Here is a 22,107-nt window from a genome sequence, read left to right on the forward strand (position 1 = left end):
GTCTCCCTCCTGAGTTGGCCTACTAGTGACTGAGGCTTCCACAGAACCCCGGCCGGCCCAGCCTGGAGGTGAGACCTCGCTCTTCCCTGGCTCATCTACAGATTAGGAGGTGGAGACATTTGCTAGGGTGGCGTTTAGTGCCAGCAAGCAAAGCACGGATGCTGGGCAAGGAAACAGCTGCATTCCATGACAGAACACATGACCCGAGCAAAGAATTGATTTATTGAAACAAGTGAAAGACAATGTGCAGTGTACGTGGGTTGGTAAACAGCCAGCCCACAAATACCCTCACGGCTTTACTGCCTGTCCCCTGAGGATCTTCTCTACCGAACTCTGAACTCGATGCTAGTACTGATCAACGTCCAACTGGAACAGAGTGTGCAGAGTGAAGTCTGTCTAGGGACCAGCCTCACGCAGATCAGGAGACACTCACGAGCATGGTGTCGTGTGCCCCGCCAACCGAGGGTTCAGCAGCACCCAGCGAGGCCCGGCAGGGGCATCCGTGTGCCCACATTTCCAAGGTGCTGCTCCTTGGGGCTTCTTCAGTGGACAGTGGCGAGTCTTCTTCTGGGAGACCTGGGGCTGTCACTGTCCCCAAGAGTCTCAAGGACGGCTCTTCAGAAAGGCATTACTTTTTCTTTCTCCCCCTTTTTCCTTTCTTTTTCCCTTTCTCCATCTCCTTTTCTTTGCCCCCGACTGTCAATGACAAGACTCGCTTTCTACCCAGAGGGGTTTTGGCATACCAGTTCTGAAATGAAATCAAAGTAAAAGAAATACTTAGGAAAAGATCAGAATGACATGAATCCACCAAACATGCGTAAATCCAAAGTCGAGCGGGCTAGGATGTCGCAGCAGGTAGCCATTCACTTTTGGCACTTAGTGGATTTGAACACAAACTTCTCTCACTGGGCTTTCTAGTCTGCACCTCTGCCTGATCTGAAGCTTCTACCTGAGGAATGTGCAGTATCAGAGAAGTACCGGCTGAATGTAGCCAACAACACGTTCCAACTAAGGCACACGTTTTCCTGGAACGTTACGGTGTCCTAAGATGCGGGTTTCTTGGTAATGGGAATGGACCCTGGTTCCTGAGTGACCTGTAGGAGCCGTCTGCTGGCCGTATGTGAGTGTAGGGGCTATTCACATGCTCTGAATGGGACTCTGTGGAAAATGTTGCAGAAATAATGGAGTCAAGATACCAACAAAGCACTTGGTGATCGCAACTGGCCTCTGATAGCATTTCATTTGAAACCTGAGAAACATGTTGGTTTATAAATATTACAATAATATCATTTCATGAATGATTGTACCACTTGTTATTTATCAACTCTCCTTTTAGTGACCATGAAGGCCATTTTTTCTTTTTTTGGATTTTTAGTTCACAATTCGTACACACCCCTTTGTATACCTGTGAGAGAACTTCTGTAGGGCTTATGCATCGGAACTGGATTTCTGGGTTAAAGGAGACAAACACCTTTGTTATTGCCAAATTGTTCCCTGAAGTGCTCTGAGCAGGGACTGATCTCTGATATTTGTCTTAAGTTGACTTTGTTTTTTCCTGTCTCTGGGGTGCTAGTTTAGCTGGGTACAATGTAAAGTAGCTGACTAGTCTCATCACTTTGTAGGTGTAATTTCACTGATTTTTTTTTTTTTTTTGGCATTTATTACTGTCAAAGAGATGTCTGCTGATTGCCCAACTGCTGTTTCTGTGTAGGTAATCTTGTAGCTTTTAAGTGGTTTGTTATCTTGTTCTTAGATTCTCAATCATGGATATTGGCATGGATTTTTCTTTATTACTACTTGGAGTTTATTTTTAATCAGAAAACTCATGTTTTTAATTAAGGGAAATTCTCAGCATGCATTTCTTTAAATTATTCTTCTGATATTTCTTGCATTCCTTTCTCCTAGAACTGATATTTGCTGAATGTTGATGTCTTTCAACATGTCTCTGTCGATTTGCTTTTCTGGGTTTTCATCTTTTCGTTTTCCTGTGCTGTCTTGTGGGGGAACTCCCCAGGACCACCTTCCAGTCCACTAATCTGCTCTTTGGCCATATCTATTCTAGGGTTCCCACTGCTCTCGTTTTTGCCATTTAATATTAGCAACTGTACCTTTCCTTTATAAGCTTTCTCTTTGGATTCCCTAAGATATTTAAAATCTCGATCTTCAGGATCACTGAGCAGAGGCTTGTTCTGGTCTCTGTCTCTCCCTTGCTCCTGCCTCCCTGGCAATTCTGCGATTCCTTCTATGCCCAGCACAGAACCGGTTCTTGTATTGATATTTTGAAGTCTGCTCTCCTTGGTGCTGCTGGGGAATCAAAAGAGCAACAGGCATCCTCACATCACCGTCTCCTGTGACTCTCAGTCTCGCTATGTTCATCGTCTTTTTTCCTCTATGCTGCATCCCAGGCAAATTTCTGTAGGGAACATTCCTCAGGCTTATCTGACAGCCGTCAGTGACACCACGGTCTCAGTAAGGCAAACAGTCTGGACAGAGAAACTGAGGTCATGGTAAAGACTCGCCATGGAATGAAGATCTTTGTAACTGTTGAGGCTGAGTTTGAGCTGAGGGGAGGCCTTGTTCTGTCAAGCATCCCAGCAAGCTGTGATGTGAGCTCGCCCACGCTGCCTTGCCTCGTGCTGTGTGCTGGGGCTTGCCATTCCCCCATCCTTTGTCTCAGACCTGTTGCTGGGCAGAATTGCTTAGGCACGCTTGGTTTTTGGCACTACCTCGACCCTCTCTATATATAGAACTAAAGGCATATAGTTCACCTATAGGCTGACTCTGTTATACTTTAACAAGTGTGTTAACCGATTGGATAATGTGCCTATATATGTCCTGTGCAACCCTAAATAAAATTAGATCTGTGCCTTCAGAGCTCGATCTCCAACTCCTGAGTAAGTGCCCTGGGTAAGGTAGGCAAGGTAGGCGTCGTTTGTCCTCACCCTCAGTGAACCCCGTCTCTGAACATCTACAAATTTCTTTTGTTCTCCTTTCTAGTTCCTGTATTTTCTCTTTAGCTGTGTTATATAACCCATTCATTGAGCTTTTATATTTGTTCACTATCAGACTTCTATTCAGTTCTTTTTCAAGTTTTTCTGTCCTCTTCCCCCATAATATTTCTGGTCTTTAATAATTTAAAAGTACTTGACATATACTCTCTTTCAGAACGTTCTATTATCTTGGGTTCTTGGTAGTGCTGATTCTGTTATTTGTATATGCTAACTTTCCTCACAGTGTGCTACATCCTTGTTTTTAAAAAAAATTTCCAAAATTTTTAAAATTATAAGATTATTTTCAACAAGGGAAATATTTCCTAAATAAATAAAATGTTCCTTAACTTGGATAAATTTCCATATAGAATAGTTTTTATATTTGCTTCTGATGTGACTTTGGGGTTTTTAATGATATATCATTTTTTAACATGTGTTATATTTCAACATGGGATTCTGGCTCCATGGAGATTGTATAAATTTGGAACCTGATGTGCAAGGTACAAGCAGTTTGACTTTGTTTGGAATACCTCTGTTCCTCTTGTAGAGCCCTGACAAGGCCACAAGTCCATCATGCTGCCTCTTAAGTGGCCCACTGTTGGGTCTTCCTGCTTTCCCATGAGCTGGGCTAAGGACCATTGCATTTGTATCTCGGGCTCCCCTGGGTCACCAGTGCATTAGCTCACATGGTTGTTCTTGTCTTTGAGATTTATCCTTGTTTCTAGGACCTGGGGATTCCCTCCTCCTTCTTTTAGCCTTATTATAAGGTAAGGTGGCCAAGCACGTAGAGTGAGGAGCTCTTAATTCATAGACAAACAGGATAGAATACAGTTACTAAAATTGGTTTTGGAGGACGGTATTAATTTTAGCTTTGCCACCCTTGTGCTGTGTGACTCATAACAAGTTACTTTGCCTCTTGCGTTTTTCTTTTTGTAGACACTGTAGCAAATAATTCAAAATTAGTGGCTTAAAACAACACATTTAGGTTGGAGGTCTGAAATGGCTCTCACAGGGCTACAAGTGAGGTGCCTGCGGAGCTGTGTCCCTTCCTCGGTGAGACTCTGATCGCTTGCTTTCTGCAGCTTCCAGAGACCATCTGTTCTGTGATCCCTCCTCCATCTGCAGAGAGCAACGCTGGGCTACTGGGAGTCTCTCTAGGTCTCTTCTGAGTTCTTCTTCCACTTTCACACTTACAATGGATTCCCTGGGATAATTATTGCAATCTGTTTATCTTGAGGTCAGCTGAATGGCAAACCGACTTCCCCTTTGCCATGTCAAGCAGCACATTTGCAGGCTCAGGGGTTAGGATGCAGCTGTCCTCAAGGGCCATTATTCTGCCTACCACACCTTCCCATGGCTCTGGCTCCTCACTTGCAAAACAGTGCCCGGCTAACAAGCAGCAGTCAGGATGTAATGGATAACTTTACTGTGATTCTATCAGCATTGCCACTGAATATTTTCCTCATCATGTTCATGGATCCGGGTCAAATGTGACTGGAGAAGCTGCAAGATCTCAGTGTCACACATTCTCAGAAGCACGATTAAGTAAACTTCTCAGGGTGAACAACCGTGGGCAGCCAGAGTGGCAGCCACACGTTATCCAGGACTGCACAGGTGTCATTCCACCTGTCCTTCTGCTCAACAAACATGTCACTAACAAATGTACTGAGCACTGACTCAGGGAAGGCACTATGCCTGGTGCCACAGTGGAAGGGGGTGTTGGTGGGGGATACCGAGTCACGGTGGGAAAATGATTTGGCTCCTTTAAAAAAATGAATAGTGACTGAATCCACCAAAAATGGGCGTGAGTAGCACACGCACTTATCCCAGGTGGTACGATGTAACGCTTCCTGTTCTTGAACAGCATGGTCAGCCTCAAACACCTGTCACAGAAAACCAGCTTTGGGCTTCAACACCCTCAAGCCAACTCCCCAAAATAAGGAAAAATCCGTATTTTAGAAAGGAGAGAGAAGTGTAAGAGTTCAGAAAAGAATGTATCATTAGGAGAGGGTGAGTATTCGTGATTAATATGAACAAGATTTAAACAGTTCAATTAAACAATGCCAATTTAAGCAGTTAAATAACAGAGTATCAATTCAGGTACTTGGCAAACACTCCAATGGAGTTAAAAATCTCTTTTTTAGTTTTGCTAGAGTGGGGCTGGCAAAATTGGGTTTGTTGTCTCTTCTTGCAAATAAAGTGTTATTGGCACCCCGCCAGGCCCATGCACTTACATTCTGTGAAAGGGTGCTTTTGCTCTGTGGTGCAGCGTTGAACGGCTGCAACAGGAGCTGCGTGGCAGAAGTATTCCGTATCTGGACCTTACCAGGGAAGCTCACCAACCCCGTGCCTGACCACGTGCCAGGGCATCATTACTGTGGTTGCTTCTCCCTTCCACTTCAGCACTGGGGCAAGCCAGAAAGGAAGTCGTCTTAGACTCGATGGAAGAGTGATGCATTGTGGAGGAGGCTGAGCCTGTCCTCATCAGAAGCGAGCTCCCAGGGATGAGAGGCTTGGATGAGGATTTCATTTCTCTCTTTGGTGACGGTGTGGCCAATACTGTGCTGACCTTCGATTGCATGGATTTAATTTTCCTCTTTTGTCTTCCCAGTTGGCTAAGGAAACTACCTCAGATGCAGAGAGGGGACACAACTGTGTTCATTTTGAGGTAGGGGGCAGCTAGCAGCATTGGAGGAGTGGCCCAGGTGTCAGAGACAAGGCCACCTTGTTTGTGCCTTGGACCCTCTTCATGAAGGACAAGGCACAAGACTCTCAGAACTTTGTGTCCTCCTGTCAAAGAGGAGTTGGAACAGAGTCTCAAACTTTCCTCCAGACCTAAAGAATTCTCTGAACATGTCAGATTGTGCTCAGAAGTTTGAGTACTAAATTTTGCTGAGTTTCCTTGTGATTTCCTATTTCGAGTACACTGAAAACTGAAAACTGAAGTATACCATGGCAAGTCTATAGTCAAACGACTTTAGCTTGAAACATGCTATTTAGGGACAGTTTTCCCCATGCAAAACTTATTCCATAATATGAAGTAAAAGGGGAAAAACAAGATAAGGGCGTGTATATGTGTGAGAGAGAGAGAGGTGGGGAGAGAGAGAGAATCTAGTGGTTTTGAAGCTGCTATTCAATTCTGCAATTTGACTGTTAATTTATATGATCACAGAGCATGTTTTTCCTAAAATTTGGAAACATATGCTTTATTACTAAGGCTCAAAGGATTCTGTGATCCAAAAATGTCACATTTCCAAATTTCACTATATGTGGCAGAGTTCAAGTTCACGAAACCAGGCACACGGGAGAGAGGAGGTCACGTAAGCAGTGCTTGCCCCGGCCTAGGCCTGAGGTGCTGCGCTTACCTTAAAGCACTCTTCTTCCTCTTTGTACACGGGGTTCATGCCGGCTATCAGCGGGATGAACTCCACTGGGGTGAGAGGCTTATGATACTGCTGCCGGATTCTGCGGTCTGTGAGCACACCTTTAACCACTTTGACTATGTGTCCTTGGGTGAAGCCATCGGTGACCTTGGCTAAGCAGCTGATGTTCAAGGCTTTGGTCAGGACTCCGCCGTTGCGCTGAATGATTTGTTTCCACAAAACTGTTGCATCCAAGATGGTGGGAAAGACACAGAGAACCAGAGTTACCACGGAGAAGCAGTGCTAGCCCCACTCACCCCAAACCTCAGCTCACCAGAAAGGACACACCAGGACTCAACCCCCATTTACGAGTCATTCAAATGAGCAGACAACTGAACACCTTCCTCTGGGCACTCTTCCCTCACGGGACCCTGAGGTCTATAGATCATGTCCCTTGCAAATAGACAAGAAAAAATTAAACCAGAATAGTTTTAATGCAACATCTGCACAGATGCCGAAGAGCTTTCAGAACTGGAAATTCACATGGGGTGTATGTGGCATCTCAGTTCATCAGATTATGATATTTTCCAAAGCATTTGGATAAGTAGTTTAGTATCTTTTTTTTTTTTTTTTTAGTTATTAAGTTCATTTCTTATATTATTTGCACAACTGGATTCGAATTCACACTGTCATCTTCACTAGCTACTGCAAGACTCTGTATAATATTATACATTGGATTAGGTGGATTATTGGATTAGGGGGAGCAGTTTGACCCTATTCTCTCTGACCAATAGCCATAAATATAGGTTGGTTGATTGACAGTGCCTGCTGGATGGGACCTGGGGTAAGGCAGAGATGTCCCCCAGAGCACAGGAGGTTGTGCAAATGAATTGTGAAATGTTTTGATGCTTACTTTGGAGATTGAACGAACTCTCGTGCAACATTTAAATGAATATTACATTTGGAGAACGAAGTCCATTCTGTTGAGAGAGCACACGGAAGGGACCGACTGGCCGTCTCCAGACAAGGACAGAAGGCACTCAGGCTGTCTGACTCAGGGTCAGGACAACCTGGTCACACGTTTCTAGAGCATTCTCACCTTCTTTGAGGAATGTGGGAAGCATTCTTTTTAAAAAGTGACCGTTACTGTACAACCTAGCATCGTCAGGTGTGGTCAAGGGGTTAGTTCTGCGTTCGTTCAGTGGCTGCCAAGTCCAAATCCACTGAGCCGAGATGGCTGACGACAGGAAAAGGGGCACTTTCTACCGTAAAGAATTGAGACGGTTTGCAACGTGCCTGAGTCACTTCAGAGAGCACTGCTTTGGGAGTTGAGTTACCCAGCAATTGACCTCCACTGTCCTCTTGGGTGGGGTCCTTGGCTCTGTGGGGGAGCTGATTTGCTGGTAAGGACCAGTGTCCCCAGGGGCCTGCCTGTTTCCCCAAGCTGTGGTGGGTCAGGCATCGGGGTTTGGAGCCTGCAGTGAGGCCCACGGGGCTCCTGGGGGCCCCCCACGGGTGCTTTCAGTCAAGCCCCCGACTGCACCGCTACTTCCTAGAGTCCATTTGAGCTTGAGCTGGAATGAGTCCCATCTGCAGGAGAGGAGGGGAAGGGCTGCTCCCAGCACCTCGGGGACGCAGGGCAGCAGTGTGCGGGCACCTGAAGGGCGCCGGCCGCGTGCCAGGGCCTGTTCTCGGCTGTGTGGCCGCTGCTGCTGCAGTCGCTACTGGTCATCGTGCCTCTTGCTAGTGCTTCCCAGCCTCATGGAAACATCAGTCATAAACAGCAGCTCCAAACGAGCTGCAGAATGCTTCAGAGCACACTTGTGTGAAGAGGTTGAGCAGGGGAGGGTGATCCCTGTCTCAGGATGATCGCCAGAGAGTAGAACCAGAAGTACAACCCGTGGGAACAACGGCAAACGCCAACAGCAACTGGACGACACCGTGACCTGCAGCTGGTGTGTCTTCTGTCCAGTCTCTGCAAAGGCACCAGCAAGTCTGAGAGGTGACTCTGGAGCGCACATGCTTTATGACAGGTGCAGGTGAAGCCACTAAAGAAGTTGGTACCTGAGGTGGCAGTCAGGGTGGTTTTAGTCCTGCTGTGCAGTGATGGAATTCCTGCCTGTGCCTTGAAGTGGAACCATCAAGGGACAAGCAGGGGGGACTAGGTGACCCCACAGCAGAGGCCCAACTCTGTTCCCTGCTGTGACTGGCAATAGTCACAGCCCTGGAAGTTCCTGCCCAAATCATGCCACCGTCCAACACAAGCAATCTGCGCACGTGAAGGTCACTAGCGACGGGACCCAGCGTCTGGGGCAGCGTGCGTGGTCACTGATGACTCTCCAGAGATCAGGGCTGCTGGAGTGGAGGTGCAGTGACAGCTGGCCATGGGTCCCTAGCTATCTCATGACCTGAGAAAGGGCAAGGGGCAGGGTGGACCTCCTTCTCGTGGTGGACAGACTTGATTGTCAGCCTCTTAAAGAACTGTGTCGATGACTTTACAAGGCCACCTTGCCCAGGCTCTTGACAGCAGCGGCTCTGGGGCCTGGTGTGGAGTGAGTCTCGGTGTGGAAGGCGTGGCTGACACAGGAGCCCCAGCACAGAGAGCTGGAGCCAGGACTAGCAGTCTGTGTGGGAGTGCAGGTGGGACCCACAGCGAGTGTGCGGCCAGACCCGGAGGGCTGGGCACTGCTGAAGGCAGCGGGGCCTCTCGGTTCTTCAGACCAATCTACAGTCCCTTTCTCTTCTTCTTCTTGGCTTCTCTCCATCTGCTTTTGATTCCAATTGATTCCATGCTGTCTGGTGCCCAACCTGTCAGAGTATCTCAAAGTTCACTTAACATAAGATCTCAAGAAAGCGGGAAAAGTGAGTGATGAGACTTGGGTGAGCCCCTGGCCCTCTGACGCCTCGAATCCTGGAAAACCCTGAAGACGTAGGCTGGACTCATCCCATCAGATGCCGGGCCCGGTGGGGCCCGTGATGAATTGGGCGATTAGCCAGACAGGCCCCAGGGAGGAGGCACGGGAGGCAAGCATTAGGAACGTGGAGGGGCAGGCCAGAGGATTTCTGGGGACCTGATGAGGCATTAATCAACCCGGGAGGTGGGTTTTCTGTGCAGAGACAGCTTGATCTGGGGGAAGGAGGTGGAGCTGGATCCCATGTGTGAACCTTAAGGACTGGAGCCTCGGGCTGGCTGGGACCTGGCACTGTCACTTGCCGACAACAGCCTGCAGGGATTTGACGAGCGTTTCCACGCGCCTCCAGAGCTCTGCTGCTGGCAGACAGATGGCCCAGCGATGGCCCAGTTATGACCTGCAGTCCATGCTTGATGGGCTGGAAGAGACACTCTGATCTCTGCTATGGCAGGGACTGGCCTTCTATAAGACAAATGTCCCCACCACTGCGGCTACGGAGGAGATGCTGGACGGTGCTCACGACGTTGGCAAAAATGGCAGCTTGAACAAACTGCCCACCAGGAAGACATATGTGACAGGCGGTGGCCTGGTGGACAGAGCTCTGAGCCCAGGAAGAGACTCTGCAGGTCCATCACCCGCCTCTGGGAAGGGCTGCCCCCTCCTCCCGCGAGGATGCCACACGGAGGTTCAGGTGGGAATCTGTAATGCCATCTGTGTCCTTAGGGTCACCCGATGGTTCATCATAAGGACAGTCGCCTGTGCTCTACATCAATAACTCCATCTTCACAGGGCCTGTAGTTTTGTCAGACAACAGAAACCATTCAGTGCAGTCAAGAGGAATGTTCTGGTTCCTTCGAATGAATAATATCCTACTGTATTTCATCAGAATAGCTTAAAATACATACACTAGAAACAAAAACAGAGCAGGGGCAGGGGAGCAGGAGCTCTGACTGAGGCAGGAGCACAGCCCATGGCCTGCGGTGGCCAGGTGAGGCCTGGAGTAGGTGGGCCGGGGACTCATCCTGGCCAAGGTGGTGCAGTTGGTGCTGGGTCGAGTCCTGAGGGCCTCCTGTGACATCCTCTGAACTGTGTCCCCTCTTTCCTTCTGATACTGGCTGGATGCAAGGGATCCAGTGGAGGCCTGTGTGGCCCTATAAGGTGGAGAAGCCACCGGGTGGCTGGAGAGATGATGGGACCCAGAGTCGTCCAGTACTCTGGATGACGCTGACTGATGAAGCCTCATCTAGAGAGAAATAAGGTCATGCTGCACACGGAGTGGCCAACAGCTGGCGTGCCTCGCCTGTGGGGCGCCCGGGCCTCTGCCTGTGGTCTGGTCAGTGGTGCATACTGGGGTGCAGAGGGGGGTCTCATCGGAGTGGGCTCATGTGCGCACAGCGGGCTTGCTCAGGCTCGCTCCAGTCCCTCCCCCACCCTTTTGCTCTGCACTGATGGTCTCCCTTCTACATTCCTGATGACTCCCACTTTATTTTCAAGGGGTGTTCTTTTTTTGTATTTTTTTGGTACCGGGGATTGAACTCGGGCACTTGGCCACTAAGCCACATCCCCAGCCCTATTTTGTATTTTATTTAGAGACAGGGTCTCACGGAGTTGCTTAGTGCCTCACTTTTGCTGAGGCTGGCTTTGAACTTGAGATCCTCCTGCCTCAGCCTCCAGAGCCACTGGGACTACAGGCGGCTCAAGGGGTTCTTGAGAAACTCAAGAGCAAGCAGATCAGGACACACGCGTCCCCTTCTGGTGGAGCTACTGTGACTGGCAAGGGTTAGTAAAAGCCGGGTCCTCACCTAATCGTCTGCATTGCTCCACTCCCAGCCCCGCCAGCTTCCCAGTGTCACCCCACTGCCACCGCTGTCACCGCTGCCGTCACCCCCTCTACCACCACCGCCACTGGACTGCCCCCGCTCCAACCTCCCCAGCATCACCCCCGCTGCCGCTGTCACTTCTACCACCTGGCCAGGGTGGCCATGGGCTCCCTCGGCGGCACGTGCCTGCCCATGGCCTCCGTTCCCAACACCGACACACTGCCTTCATCTCCATACCATTCCCGGCCACTCCTCCACGGTGCTGCCCACCTCTGCCCATGTCAGTGACACCTACAGCCTTAACACTCTGTTTTCCACTGTCCTTAAATCTGGTGGCCCTGTGACTTCCTGACCCCCCAAGTGTGCTGATGGTCATGGTGTGACTTCTGAGGGTCACAAGAATCCTTCCACTACTGCCTGGAGCGCTTGCAACGCGTGCTCGGGAGCTGCTCCTTCCCAGCTTGGCTCCCGGATGACCAGCGCCCACTCCAGGCACACGGGGGAACTGCTTCAGACGTCCAGCCTGGTCCTCGCTGACATCTGCTCCAGTGGGAACCCGAGGGGGAAAGCCCCAGGAGCCCCGTCCACCCCGGTCCAGGTTTGCTGCTTTAGGCTCGAGGGCAGGTGGTTATGAAGCAGTAGGGGCAGAAAGGACCGCTAGCCACTGCCCGCGCCCCCTTGCCACTGACCAACCCGTCGTCCCTCCCTCCTGTGTCTCCACCATTGCCACCAAGGCCTCCTGGGGGCCGAAGTGGGCCGGTGTTCTGCCGGCAGTCTACGCAAGGGCCAAGAGGTGAGTCTGAGACACGGGCAGTGCGCCGCTGCACACAGGAGCACGGAGGCTCTGGCGGCCAGCTGCCCTGCCGAGCTCAACGGCTACTCGGGTCAGAGCCAGGATTCTGAGCAGGGCCCCGAGGCCTGGTCTGGCTCTTTGCACTTGCGCTGAGTTGCCTCTGGGGCTCCGTGGGGCTCACAGTCCCGAGGTGGCCTCCCTGCGAGCCGACCGGATCGCCCACCGGGATGGCGCGGGGAAGGGGCTCGGGATACTTGCCGTATCTGGAGGCGTAGTCCGGTCTGGGAACCAGAATGATTTTTTGGTAGGCTCTGCAGAAAGACTGAATTTCGGCATCGAAGGGACGCTGTGTGGTCCCCACGATCAGGATCCTGTCATCTGGCTTCAGGAGCTTCAGGAGTTTGGGAAGCTGCTTTTTCAGGCGTTTAGGTTCATTCTGGGAGTGAGAGAGGGGAGGAAAAGTACCCCACCTGTAGAAAAAATAACTAAAACTGCAAAGGACATCCTCCTAGAAATAGGAAGCGCGGGGCTTGTGCCTGTCAAGGTGATTTCAAGGCTCTGGCCAGCACAACTCCTGAGACTGTCCCTGGACCCGCCCGGGAAGGCACTCCCTGGTCTGGGTGAGTTGTGATTGTTGGCAGTTCCTTCCTCTCTCTGGCATTCAGGTTTGGAAGGTGGGAGGGAAGGAAGGAGGCAGCGACTGAATGCGAGCACCTTGGGACTCGTGGGTCTGCCCCGTGCCCGCGCCCTGTGAGCTGTTCGGAGGGTGGATTCAAGGTTCCCTTACTGATGGGGACACAGGTTCTGAAACCTGCCTGCCTGCAACAGTGTGCTCCTGTCTCATCCAGGGTCTCCTGGCCCCAATCAATGCAGGAGGAGCGCAGCTTGGGCTCGGGTGCTCGCTCTGCACCCCAGAGCAGGGCTGCTCTGGCCAGGTTGCCATGGGCAACGCCGGCTTTAAGTGAAGCTGACTGGCAGAGTGAGGACAGAACCTCTGTGAGATCCCCGGGCTCCCGTCTGGCCAATGGCTAACGACACTCTGCACCTTTTCAAGAGCACATTGTCATCCGAATGTCTTTTCTGGAGAAATGTGCACCTAGATCCTCAGCCCACTCGACAAATTGGGTCAACTGCCTTCCTGTGAAGGAGCCGTAAGGGTCCTCCTGTCCTGGAGGCAAGCCCTCTCGCACCTGGTGTGCGGCCTTCTCTGTGAGTCTTCTGTCACTCTCTTACTCTGTTTGATCTAGCTCTGGACTTTGGAAGAGTCCTATGGATCCGCTGCCTGTCTCGGGGCCCTTCATGGGTCCTCTGCAGTAGAGAGACAGGAAGGGAAGAGATGCAGAAACAGGGATTCAGGCAGGAGGTCAGCAAAGAGGCTGGACCAATGGTCTCTCACATACAGATGGTGCTCAATCAGTGTTAATTGAGCAACTGATTCTTCCCCAGCCCTTTGTCTTTGTGACCCCTAATAACTCACGCTTCCTGGGCAAACCCCCAGCCCCCACTCCTCCCCTCCTGCCCTGCAGCACCTGCCAATGCAAACACAGGCTTCGCCTCTAACTGTGGGTCAGGGACAGGTGGGCGCATCCCCGAACGGGCTGTCAGTCTGCACTGGCTCCGCCTCCACGGCAGGGGTCCTAGCTCCAGTGTTGGGCCCACTGGCTTTTGACCTCCTCCATGGCACCCTCTGCAGCAGAGCCATTTCAGATCTGATGAGACACAGTTTAGAATTTCTTCTGGGGCTTGTGTGTTTGGTATCACATCCAGGAAGCCATTGCCGAACCTGAGGTCACAAAGGTGCATGCCTACGTCATCTTCTAAGAGTCTTTAGTCCTAGCTCTTACTTGAAACAGTGGACACACGGCGAGCTGAGTTTTGTAGACAGCCAGGGCGGGAGTCCGACGTCACTCTTCGGGGGGTGGCCGTTCACTTATGCAGTAGCCTTTGTGGAAAGACCATTCCTGCACTGAGCAGTCTCAGCACCTCTGCAAAAATCAGTCGGCTGCAAGGGTGAGCCCCCCTTCTTGACGCACTTCCATTCCACCCATCCGCACACCTCTCCCATGCCGGAACCAAAGTGTTCGGGGGTCCCCAAGTTGCGGTGAACTGAGGAAAGAAGTCAGGGGCCAGCCCTCCTCGGACGGCTTTCCTTCTGGAGCTTGTTTTGGCCGGGTCCTTTGAATCTCCACATGCATTTTAGGATCAGTTTCTCAGTTTCTGAAAATAAACCAGCCAGAATCTTTGTGGGATGGCATCAACCTGCAGATACTGACATCTTAACAACCCACCAATGTGAATGTCTTTCCACTTATTTATACCTTCTTTAAAACTTCTCAGCAACGTGTTTTCAGAGAAGTCTCGTGCTTCTTTTGTGTCGAGGACTTCCTGAGAATCATTTCTCGGAGTGGGGAGGGCAGTGGCGGGTGGTGGTGGGCTGGGAAGGGATCCGGTGGCGATGGCGGCTGGTCCTGTAAGCAGCTTGCTGTGGAGCACACCTGGAGGGAGTGACTGGGACGCACGTTGAGCTGCCAGAGGTGAGTGGACGACGGACTGGTCAGGGCCTGAGGCTGGGGACAGGCTCTATGGGGGCAGAGACACCTGCCTGGTCTGAGCCCATCCCCAGCAGCCTGGTTGCCATGACGATGGCACTGCGCTCTCTGCCTTCTCTGAGGCAGATGATGCTACTTGCTTGTCTTGAAATGGCAGGGCCACCTGAAATTAATTAGCCGAGCCGGATGACAAATGTTGATCCTGGGCCGTGTCCAGCGCAACACCCTGGCTGTTGGTGAGGTGCAGGGCATGGGAGCAGGAGGCGTGCTCAGTCAGCAGCCCCCACCGGCACTCAGCCGCTGCTGTTCCAGCTCAGAGCTGTCCATTCTGCAGGAGACCCGCACGCTCATCCATCACACTGGAACCGTCCGTCCCCAAGATCGCCTGGCAACCTCCACCCCGCCGTCCGCTGTGGGGCCGGCCAGCCTCACAACTGTATTATGTGGGCAGTTTCACAGTGGTGGCCAAGCATCTGCACAGCAAGTCCAATCTGCTTTCCTGCCTCTAGCGCCACAAAACCACCATGGCAGCTGCCTGGAGGAGAGGTGGCGCTCCCCCAGGGGATGGGGAGGGGCAGGTGCAGGCGTGTGCCGGTGCAGTGGGGGTCACCCAGGGCTGGGCTCGGACGCTGCTGAAATTCCAGAGGTGTCAGAGCTTCTCGGTGGCAGGGGACCGTGTGGGGAACAGGGAGGGGCAGGAGGATGGAGGGTCCAGGGCCGTGCACCTCTGGTTCCAAGACAGGAGGCCCCCGCGCAGCTCTCAGGAGGCGAGGAGAGTGGGCCTGAGGTTGGCGAGGAGCTGGGGGCCAGGCTGGGGGTAGCTGGTTGCTCTCAGAATCTTCCAGCCTGTGGGTGGCGTCCAGGTGGGGGGCAGGCGTGGCCGCTGCATGCAGACAGCACTGCTTCTGAATCCAACGCTGCCCATAACTAGCTGGGCAACCTCTTCTGCTAAACAGAGGATGATGTGCTCATTCTCCCAGGGATCTGGGGGTCGACCTGATGTGCACTGTGCCTGGGGAAGAAGAGACGCTCAGTCAACGTCCCTCCTGCCACAGGCTCCTCCACTTCCTGCCTGAAGCAGTCCTGGACATTGGGGCCTCCCGTCCCTGCAAGCCAGGACTGGCCTTCTGGTGGCAGGTCCTGTGCTCAGAGTTACCCTGGCTGGCTGGGCCTTCTCCTCTGCTTGCTGCTTGGCCCTAGGAGGGGCCTTGGCTCTGAGGCAGAGACCTTGGAGGGCAGGTTCAGTCACTGCAGATGAGGCTGTTCTTCAAGAGGCTTCTTGGAATCCCTCGGATCCAGCAGTAGCCAGCGGGGCCAGGTGGTCCTTGCTCTGTCTTGGGGCGGTGGCCAGTGGGACTCGGCAGCCCCGGTTTTCTTGGCAGATGGACATGCTTCTCTGGGCCTCAGTTGGGAATGAGGGTAGTCTACAAGACAGTGGTGGGGCAGGTGGACAGAGGGTGCTGGCTCCCCGGGTGACTTAGAGAGCAGCGAGGAGCTGGTTAGGATGCACTGGGTTCCTCTCGCCTGCTGATATGGCTGCTGGCCTGGCTTTTGGTCCTTACCTTCAGAATACGTGGCCAAGGCGCTGACTGTCCAGGGCCCTGGTGGCTAAGTTGCTGGGGTAAGACTCAGTCTCCAAGGTGGAGAGGCCACCCCTGGGGTGTGGGGCTGACTGAGACCCACGTCCCGAGGGGAGCTGGGCCCACGTCCCCTTTTGCTGGGGGCAGGGCTGGGCGGGCCGCTGTGGGGCACACTTGCCTCTGCCGCCGTCTAACCTCGGCTGGCCCAGGCAGGACGCTCTCTGCTCGCATCCCCCAGGTGGTTCTGGGACTTGCCCCAGGGCAGGATTCCTGGTCCTTGAGGCAGCCAGTTCTGCTGACAGTCCCTGCATCCTCCAGTGCGAGTGAGCAGAGGAAAGGCACTGGGCCTCTCCAAGGCCCTCACCTCCCACAGGAGCGAGCCCAGCCGGCTGTGCAGAGCTGACCAGCAGGGAGCTGGAGACAGGGGTCTGTCTGCATCAATCCCATCTGCTCCCTCCCCAGCGCCTCTGCCCCTTTTGCTGATTCTCTGAAGTGTTGGGTCCACTGACCCACGTCTTTCTCCCCACCAGCCCTCCCCGGTGCCCCTTGGCTGTCTCGTTAATGAATTCTTCATATTCCTCTGACTCTCCATGGGCCCAGGCTGCAGGTGAGTCCGTGGCTGTGATTCCCCACGGGCAACCAAGAGCTCCAGGGGGTCGTGGGAGAGGATCCGAGAGAGGCTTCATGAACTACCTCAGGGGCCGTTCTGGATGGAACCCTTTAATTTGATAGTTGATGAAGCGGAGGCTCAGAGAGGTTAAGTTATTTGCTGAAGGACACACAGAGAGCTAAGATGAGCAGGCCTGGGGGCCCACATCTTTCAAGTTCCACCCAGGCTGAAGTTTTGTGGGGTAGTGAGTAGTCCTGTCCCTTCCCATTAGTGAGCCAAACTCCCGATGACTTCAGGGGTGTGCCCCTTGGAGGAAGCACGGCCCGGCACTGCTCTTTAGATTTGTGATCTGGTTCACAGTCATCTCTGTCATCAACTTTTCCCATGTGTGGACCTTCCCTTCTTCCTCAGTCAGCAACGTGGCCAGCAGAGGGCGCTGACTGCTAGGTTCCCAGATCAGATAATGAATGAGCCCTCCTAAGAGTTTCTGAAACGACAGGGCAATCAGGGCTCATTTGGAGAAGAAAAGATTGAGCTTTCATTCTTTATCCAAATCATCCCTACCTGCTAAAAATGATGTATAATACATAAGGATCCAAAGTGATTAAAATCCTCATGAATTTAATCAGAAATTCACAGTTAACCACTATTTGCTTTGGTGCAAATTGATGTGGAATAACAATCATGTGTTTCTGCAAATTTTTTTTAACTTGTGGGAAATTTGCTGGTGATTTGCGGGGGGAAGCACGGGGGAGGGGGCCATTGAAAGGAGAGAAAAGAAGGAAGGAAGCAATCGAATCGGGGCTCCCTGGAGGCCCGCAGTGCAGGGAGCTTGATGTTGACGGCCTTTGTTCACGAATTTCAGGCCTTTTGTTATTTATTATTATGAACAATAGGAAATCCTAATAATAACTCCTGTGTGTGCCATTGGCTGCAACTGAGCCGAGTTCTCCAAATTGTTTCTTTCCTCTGAATCCCGTGTTTGGGTCGGAAGTCCCCTCCCGCTCCTTCCACATTTTCTTCTACATCGAGCCTCATAAGATCAGAGCCCTGGATCCTCTCAGAGGCAGAAAGGACCTGGGCAGAGACAGACCACTGCAGGAGATTTGAAAGCCCACACTCCCTTTTTCCCTGGACGAGGCAAGATTTTCTGGAAAAGTAGAGGTGAACCCCTGCAAGGGGCCCCGGGAGGAAGGGAAGGTCAGAGCAGGGAATGTGAGGGGCGCTCACCCGCTTCTCAGTGTTGGGAATTTTCCTGTAGAAGATTTTCTCTGTGTCTTGGATCCAAACCACGGAGGGCTGGAGCTGCCTGGCCACCTGCAGAGGAGAGAGAAAAGTGGCAGGCTTGAGGGCTCCCCGGGGGTTGCAGGGCCAGGGCGCCCTGGGCGCCACTCCATTGCACGCACGGTCACTTGCCGTGCTGCTCAGACGGGGTCCACACTGTGGTGGGCACAGGCCTCCCCGGCACCCGGTGCTGCCCGGATGGATCCGCACTGCCCAGGGCCCTGACCCTCCACTCGACTGGGTCTGTGATAAATCAGTAACTTCCTGCTGAAATGAACAGGGACAGGCATGAGTTCTGAGGACAGCCACTGGCCGTTCCCGTTCGTTTCAAGCCCGCCTGCCAGGAGAAAACCCGCGTCAGTGCCGGGGCCACGCCATGCCCTCTGCTGCCTGCATCAGGCTGCGCCTCTGTGACCCAGGCTCTTCCTGGACGGCAGCTCACGGAGTCAGAGGTCCCATGCTAACTGCAGTCCAGAGGCCGTGGGGTGGTGACGCAGGGAGTGCTGGCGGGGGAAACTGAGCCGCTGTGTGCTGGGCACCGGGCACACGGGCTGTCCAAGCCCTGACATGCCTCCTCCCATCAAGGGCGGGTGTCGCCATCACCCTGCTCAGCTGGGGACCCTGCGGCTCGAGGACCGAAGCTCGGGCTGCGAAGCGGTGGAGGCAGGACTCAGAGCCAGGCTGGCACCTGAAGCAGAGGCCTGTCCACAGCAATCTCACCCGCACCTGGAGAACACGGGCAGCCCCGGGGACGCATGGGCGGCTGGCCCAAAGCCACGCTCTCCTCCTCCCTTCCACCCCTGCGCCTGCTGATTTGGGTGGCCTGCATTTGTGGGTGCTTTTCTTGGCCTGGCCATCGAGAGTTTATTTTTGGCACCAGAGTCTGCACAGATGTCGCCTCTCCTGGGCATGTGATGCTAGAGAAGAGGCGACATGAATTCAGTGGGACTGCTGTGGTGACCGGCCGGAACCACCCATGTGCCAGCCCCCCTCAGCACGCTGTGGCTCTCCTCTCCACACTGCAAGTGTGTCGTTGCCGGCACTCCCCGACGCTGCCCTCCGGCCGGGTGCTGCTCGTCGGCATGGCTGCCTAGCTGGAGAGGCGCCGGCAGCAGGTTCGGCTCTCAGCTCGCCGCCCCACCAGGCCACCCCGCCTCGGCTCGTCCTTCAGTAAGAGGGACAAAGTGCCCGCGCGGGATGAAGGGACCCCTCCTCTGCCCCGCTCCCTTGTCTGTGATCTCTTATTTAATAAAATCAGCTCTCTGATGTGTCAAAGCAACTTATTAAGTGATTCTCCAGCTTAAACATTCTGTGATTCTCGAAGGAGGGCTGTGCATGAGATACAGACTAAGAGGCACTTCTGTGCCTCGGAGCTGGAAACCCTAAGTCCCGGGCATCATCCAGACCTGAGGGCAACGGGGGATGGCAGGGCTCTGCGGCCTTGGGAGGAGGGCTCCCTCTGAGCTGTCCCTGAGGCCACATCTAGGCGATGAGCCTTCTGCTGGAGTGGCAGGGACTCAGGCACAGGATGTGGGTTCTGCCCGAGCTGCGTCACCCAAGCAGGAAAGCCATGCGAAAGGACACCCAGTCAGAGGGCCACAGTGCCAGGCGGTGCTGGTGGCCATCTGTGGTCGGTACTTGGAGAAAAGCCAGGGCTGTGTATGGGGGCAGTGGCGGGCCGGAGCCTGGGGGAGGTGACCTAGGTGGTGCTCATTAGGGTCACGGGGGTCCTCTGGAACACGATATCCTGTCCCAGCCCTGGACATGAGTGGTGTCTAAGTTCCCCAGCAGATGCTGAGGTACCACCATGGCCCAGTCCATGGCCCAGTCCAGACTCCCGCTCTGCTCAAATACAGGTGGTTGGCTCTGAAGGCCCTGGTTTCTCCGTGCCCCTCTCACGTGCCCTCAAGGGCTGGCCTTGTCCACTCCCAGGTTTCCCTCTGGCTTTGATGTGCTGACCATGCCACATTGTCACCTCAAGCTCCAAGCTGCACATCCCTCCATAGTGCTTTCGTCTGGAAGCTCCTGACTCAACCCAGACTAAAGCGGAACTGCCTTCTCTCCATCCCAAAGAGCTCATAGTTCCCCATGTGACCCTGGCCAAGCCACAGAGGTGGACCTAAGCCCGCCTTGGTTCCAGGGTCGGCCCAGCTTCCTCCCAACACAAGCTGCCCCGCAGTCAGAAGGCCTCCTACCTCTGGCCCCCCGAGTGAATAGGACAATCAGGTGCTCCATGGGAAAGGGTTTATTCAACCTTCTCATTATAACAACAAAGGCAAGATCTTACCTTGGTCCTTCTTAAACATCTTAGTACTAAGGGAGACCACCAGAAAACCATTTTCCATGAACAATGGCCCCTTGGCTTAGGCTGCGCTGTGTACTGGGCAGAGCAGTGGGCTTTCCTGTCCCGTGTCCATGTGGCAAGCGGAGGACGGTCTCTCCTCCACACCTGCGCCCTGCTTGCTCAGGCTGGCTCCTCTTAATGGCTTCACAGCTCTGAGTGCCCTCGCTTCACCGTTGCGTTTCTCTTTCTGCTTTCAACAGCGCAGGCTGCGGGTGAACCTGATCCACAAGAGGCGTGCGCTTGGCTCATGCGGTCCCAGTGGGACGCCTTCCCCGGGCCGCTTTCCCACGGTGGGGCACCCAGGGACATCTGAGCGTGAGGTTTTCGAGGGCTCAGCTGCCATCCACGGATCGGCTTGGAAGGCAGTCCCAGGGGCGTTCCTTGAAGCTGCTAATCCAGCCGACGTTCATGTGGAGTGTTTCACACCCAGGACACTGCTTCTGACCTCACCGGCCACCTGCCACCTGCTGGGCCCAGCTGTCCACGGTGTCTCCCCAGTCCAGTTGGGGTCACTGAGGCAGAGCAACGTGAAGGTGGAGTAACAGCCGGGTCCGCACTGGGGGCCGAGGGAGACCTGGTCTGCCTGAGCCCAAGCCCACACTGCTAAGCAGCATCACACTGTGGCGTTGCCATGGAGACAAGATGCTGCTCCCAGAGCCTCTGGTCCCTTGACCTGTGTCCTCTGTCATCTTTCACCCCAGCAGGAAGACCACGAAGACCTTCGCCGTCCTGTCCTTGAGAATGTGTCTCTGGTTTTCCTGTCCCCACCCCTGTCCCCGGGGTAGCTGAGTGGCGAGTGGCCATAGGATTCCTGCTGACCGTGCGCAGTTCTGGAGAAGCACAGAAGACTGGGAAGTTGAGGGAGGATCTGTGGACAGAGGCTGCTGAATGGAGACTCATGGGTAAGTTGGATATTGTCTAGTGGCTTAAACAGGACTGCTCGGGGGAAGAAAGACTGGCCTCACCACATAAGCCTGGACTGTGGAGTGAAGACCACTCCACATGGGCAGGTGCCAGGTGCTGGGCAAGGGGTGAGTGACGGAGGCCCCTGGCTCAAGGCTCACGGCTGCCTGGGAAAACAAGGGTGGAGAGGGAGGCCGGGGTGAGGGCACAGGACCGAGACTGCAGCCCAGGTGCCAGCAGACAGACCTCCAAGGTCACCAGGTCCAGCTGGAGGCCGGAAGTGCCTGCTGGGTTTGGCAGGAGCCAGGGCACCGGACAGGGCTCGTGGGCTGCTTCTGGAGGAGGAGGCATGGTCACTGCCGTCTGCTGTACCCGAGACGTGAGGGAGAGCCAGGAAGACCTTACTCGGGAATCCCATGCTGTCACAGAAAAGCCCTCCCGGGAGTGTGGGGAAGCCGAGGGGGGGCTGGGGCTGAGACCTGGTGCCATGTGTGGACCATGGGCCTTGAGGGGCGGGTCTGAAGGCGAGGAGGTGACCTACCAGGCTTCTGAAGGGAGCAGGTGAGAGCCAGACAGGGTGACGGGGAGGCAGGGAGCAGACACCAGGGGAGCTCAGAATCAGCTAGACTCCTGGAGGAGGAGGTGTCGAGCAAAGGAACCAGCTGAGGGAGGAATAAGGAGGTGAGCGTGGGCAGCTGTGGGCCCAGGGTGGCTGGGCAGGCGGGGAGGACGGCAGGTCCAGGAGAGGAGCTGGAAGGCAGTGGAGCCGGGGAGGCAGCAGGCGGAAGGCTCTAGCGGTGGACTGCAAGGGGTCCTGGCAGCCCCCTGGACGCCTCTGACGTAGGAGGAGGGTCTAGGCCAGGACAACAGGCAGAGGAGAGGCAGCCGAGGACGGAGTGCAGGGCGGAGGTGCGGTGACAGTGGGCAGTGCCAGCGGGGGCGTGGGACTGCGGTCGTCAC

At 53.9% G+C, this 22,107-nt stretch overlaps 1 protein-coding gene across 6 annotated transcripts in view; it reads right to left on the minus strand.

The window, feature by feature from the left end:
- Window positions 1–208: 208 nt before the first annotated feature.
- Window positions 209–22,107, minus strand: part of Iqca1 (IQ motif containing with AAA domain 1) — a 129,337-nt gene continuing 107,438 nt past the window's right edge. For 4 of the 6 annotated variants that reach the window (XM_047545769.1, XM_047545767.1, XM_047545768.1 and 1 more), the window contains 4 exons: window positions 17,847–17,933; window positions 12,136–12,313; window positions 6,356–6,594; window positions 209–748 (listed from right to left, as the gene is read on the minus strand). In XM_047545769.1, the coding sequence (XP_047401725.1) occupies window positions 629–748; window positions 6,356–6,594; window positions 12,136–12,313; window positions 17,847–17,933 (624 nt within the window). In that variant the 3' untranslated portion in view covers window positions 209–628. Of the gene's footprint in view, window positions 749–6,355; window positions 6,595–12,135; window positions 12,314–15,082; window positions 15,439–16,417; window positions 17,104–17,846; window positions 17,934–22,107 lie in introns of those variants that run through there. The other 2 variants (XM_047545770.1, XM_047545771.1) reach the window with 2 other exon arrangements.

The sequence above is a fragment of the Sciurus carolinensis genome, chromosome 3 (genome assembly GCF_902686445.1).
Source record: "Sciurus carolinensis chromosome 3, mSciCar1.2, whole genome shotgun sequence".
In the NCBI taxonomy this organism is placed as follows: domain Eukaryota; kingdom Metazoa; phylum Chordata; class Mammalia; order Rodentia; family Sciuridae; genus Sciurus; species Sciurus carolinensis.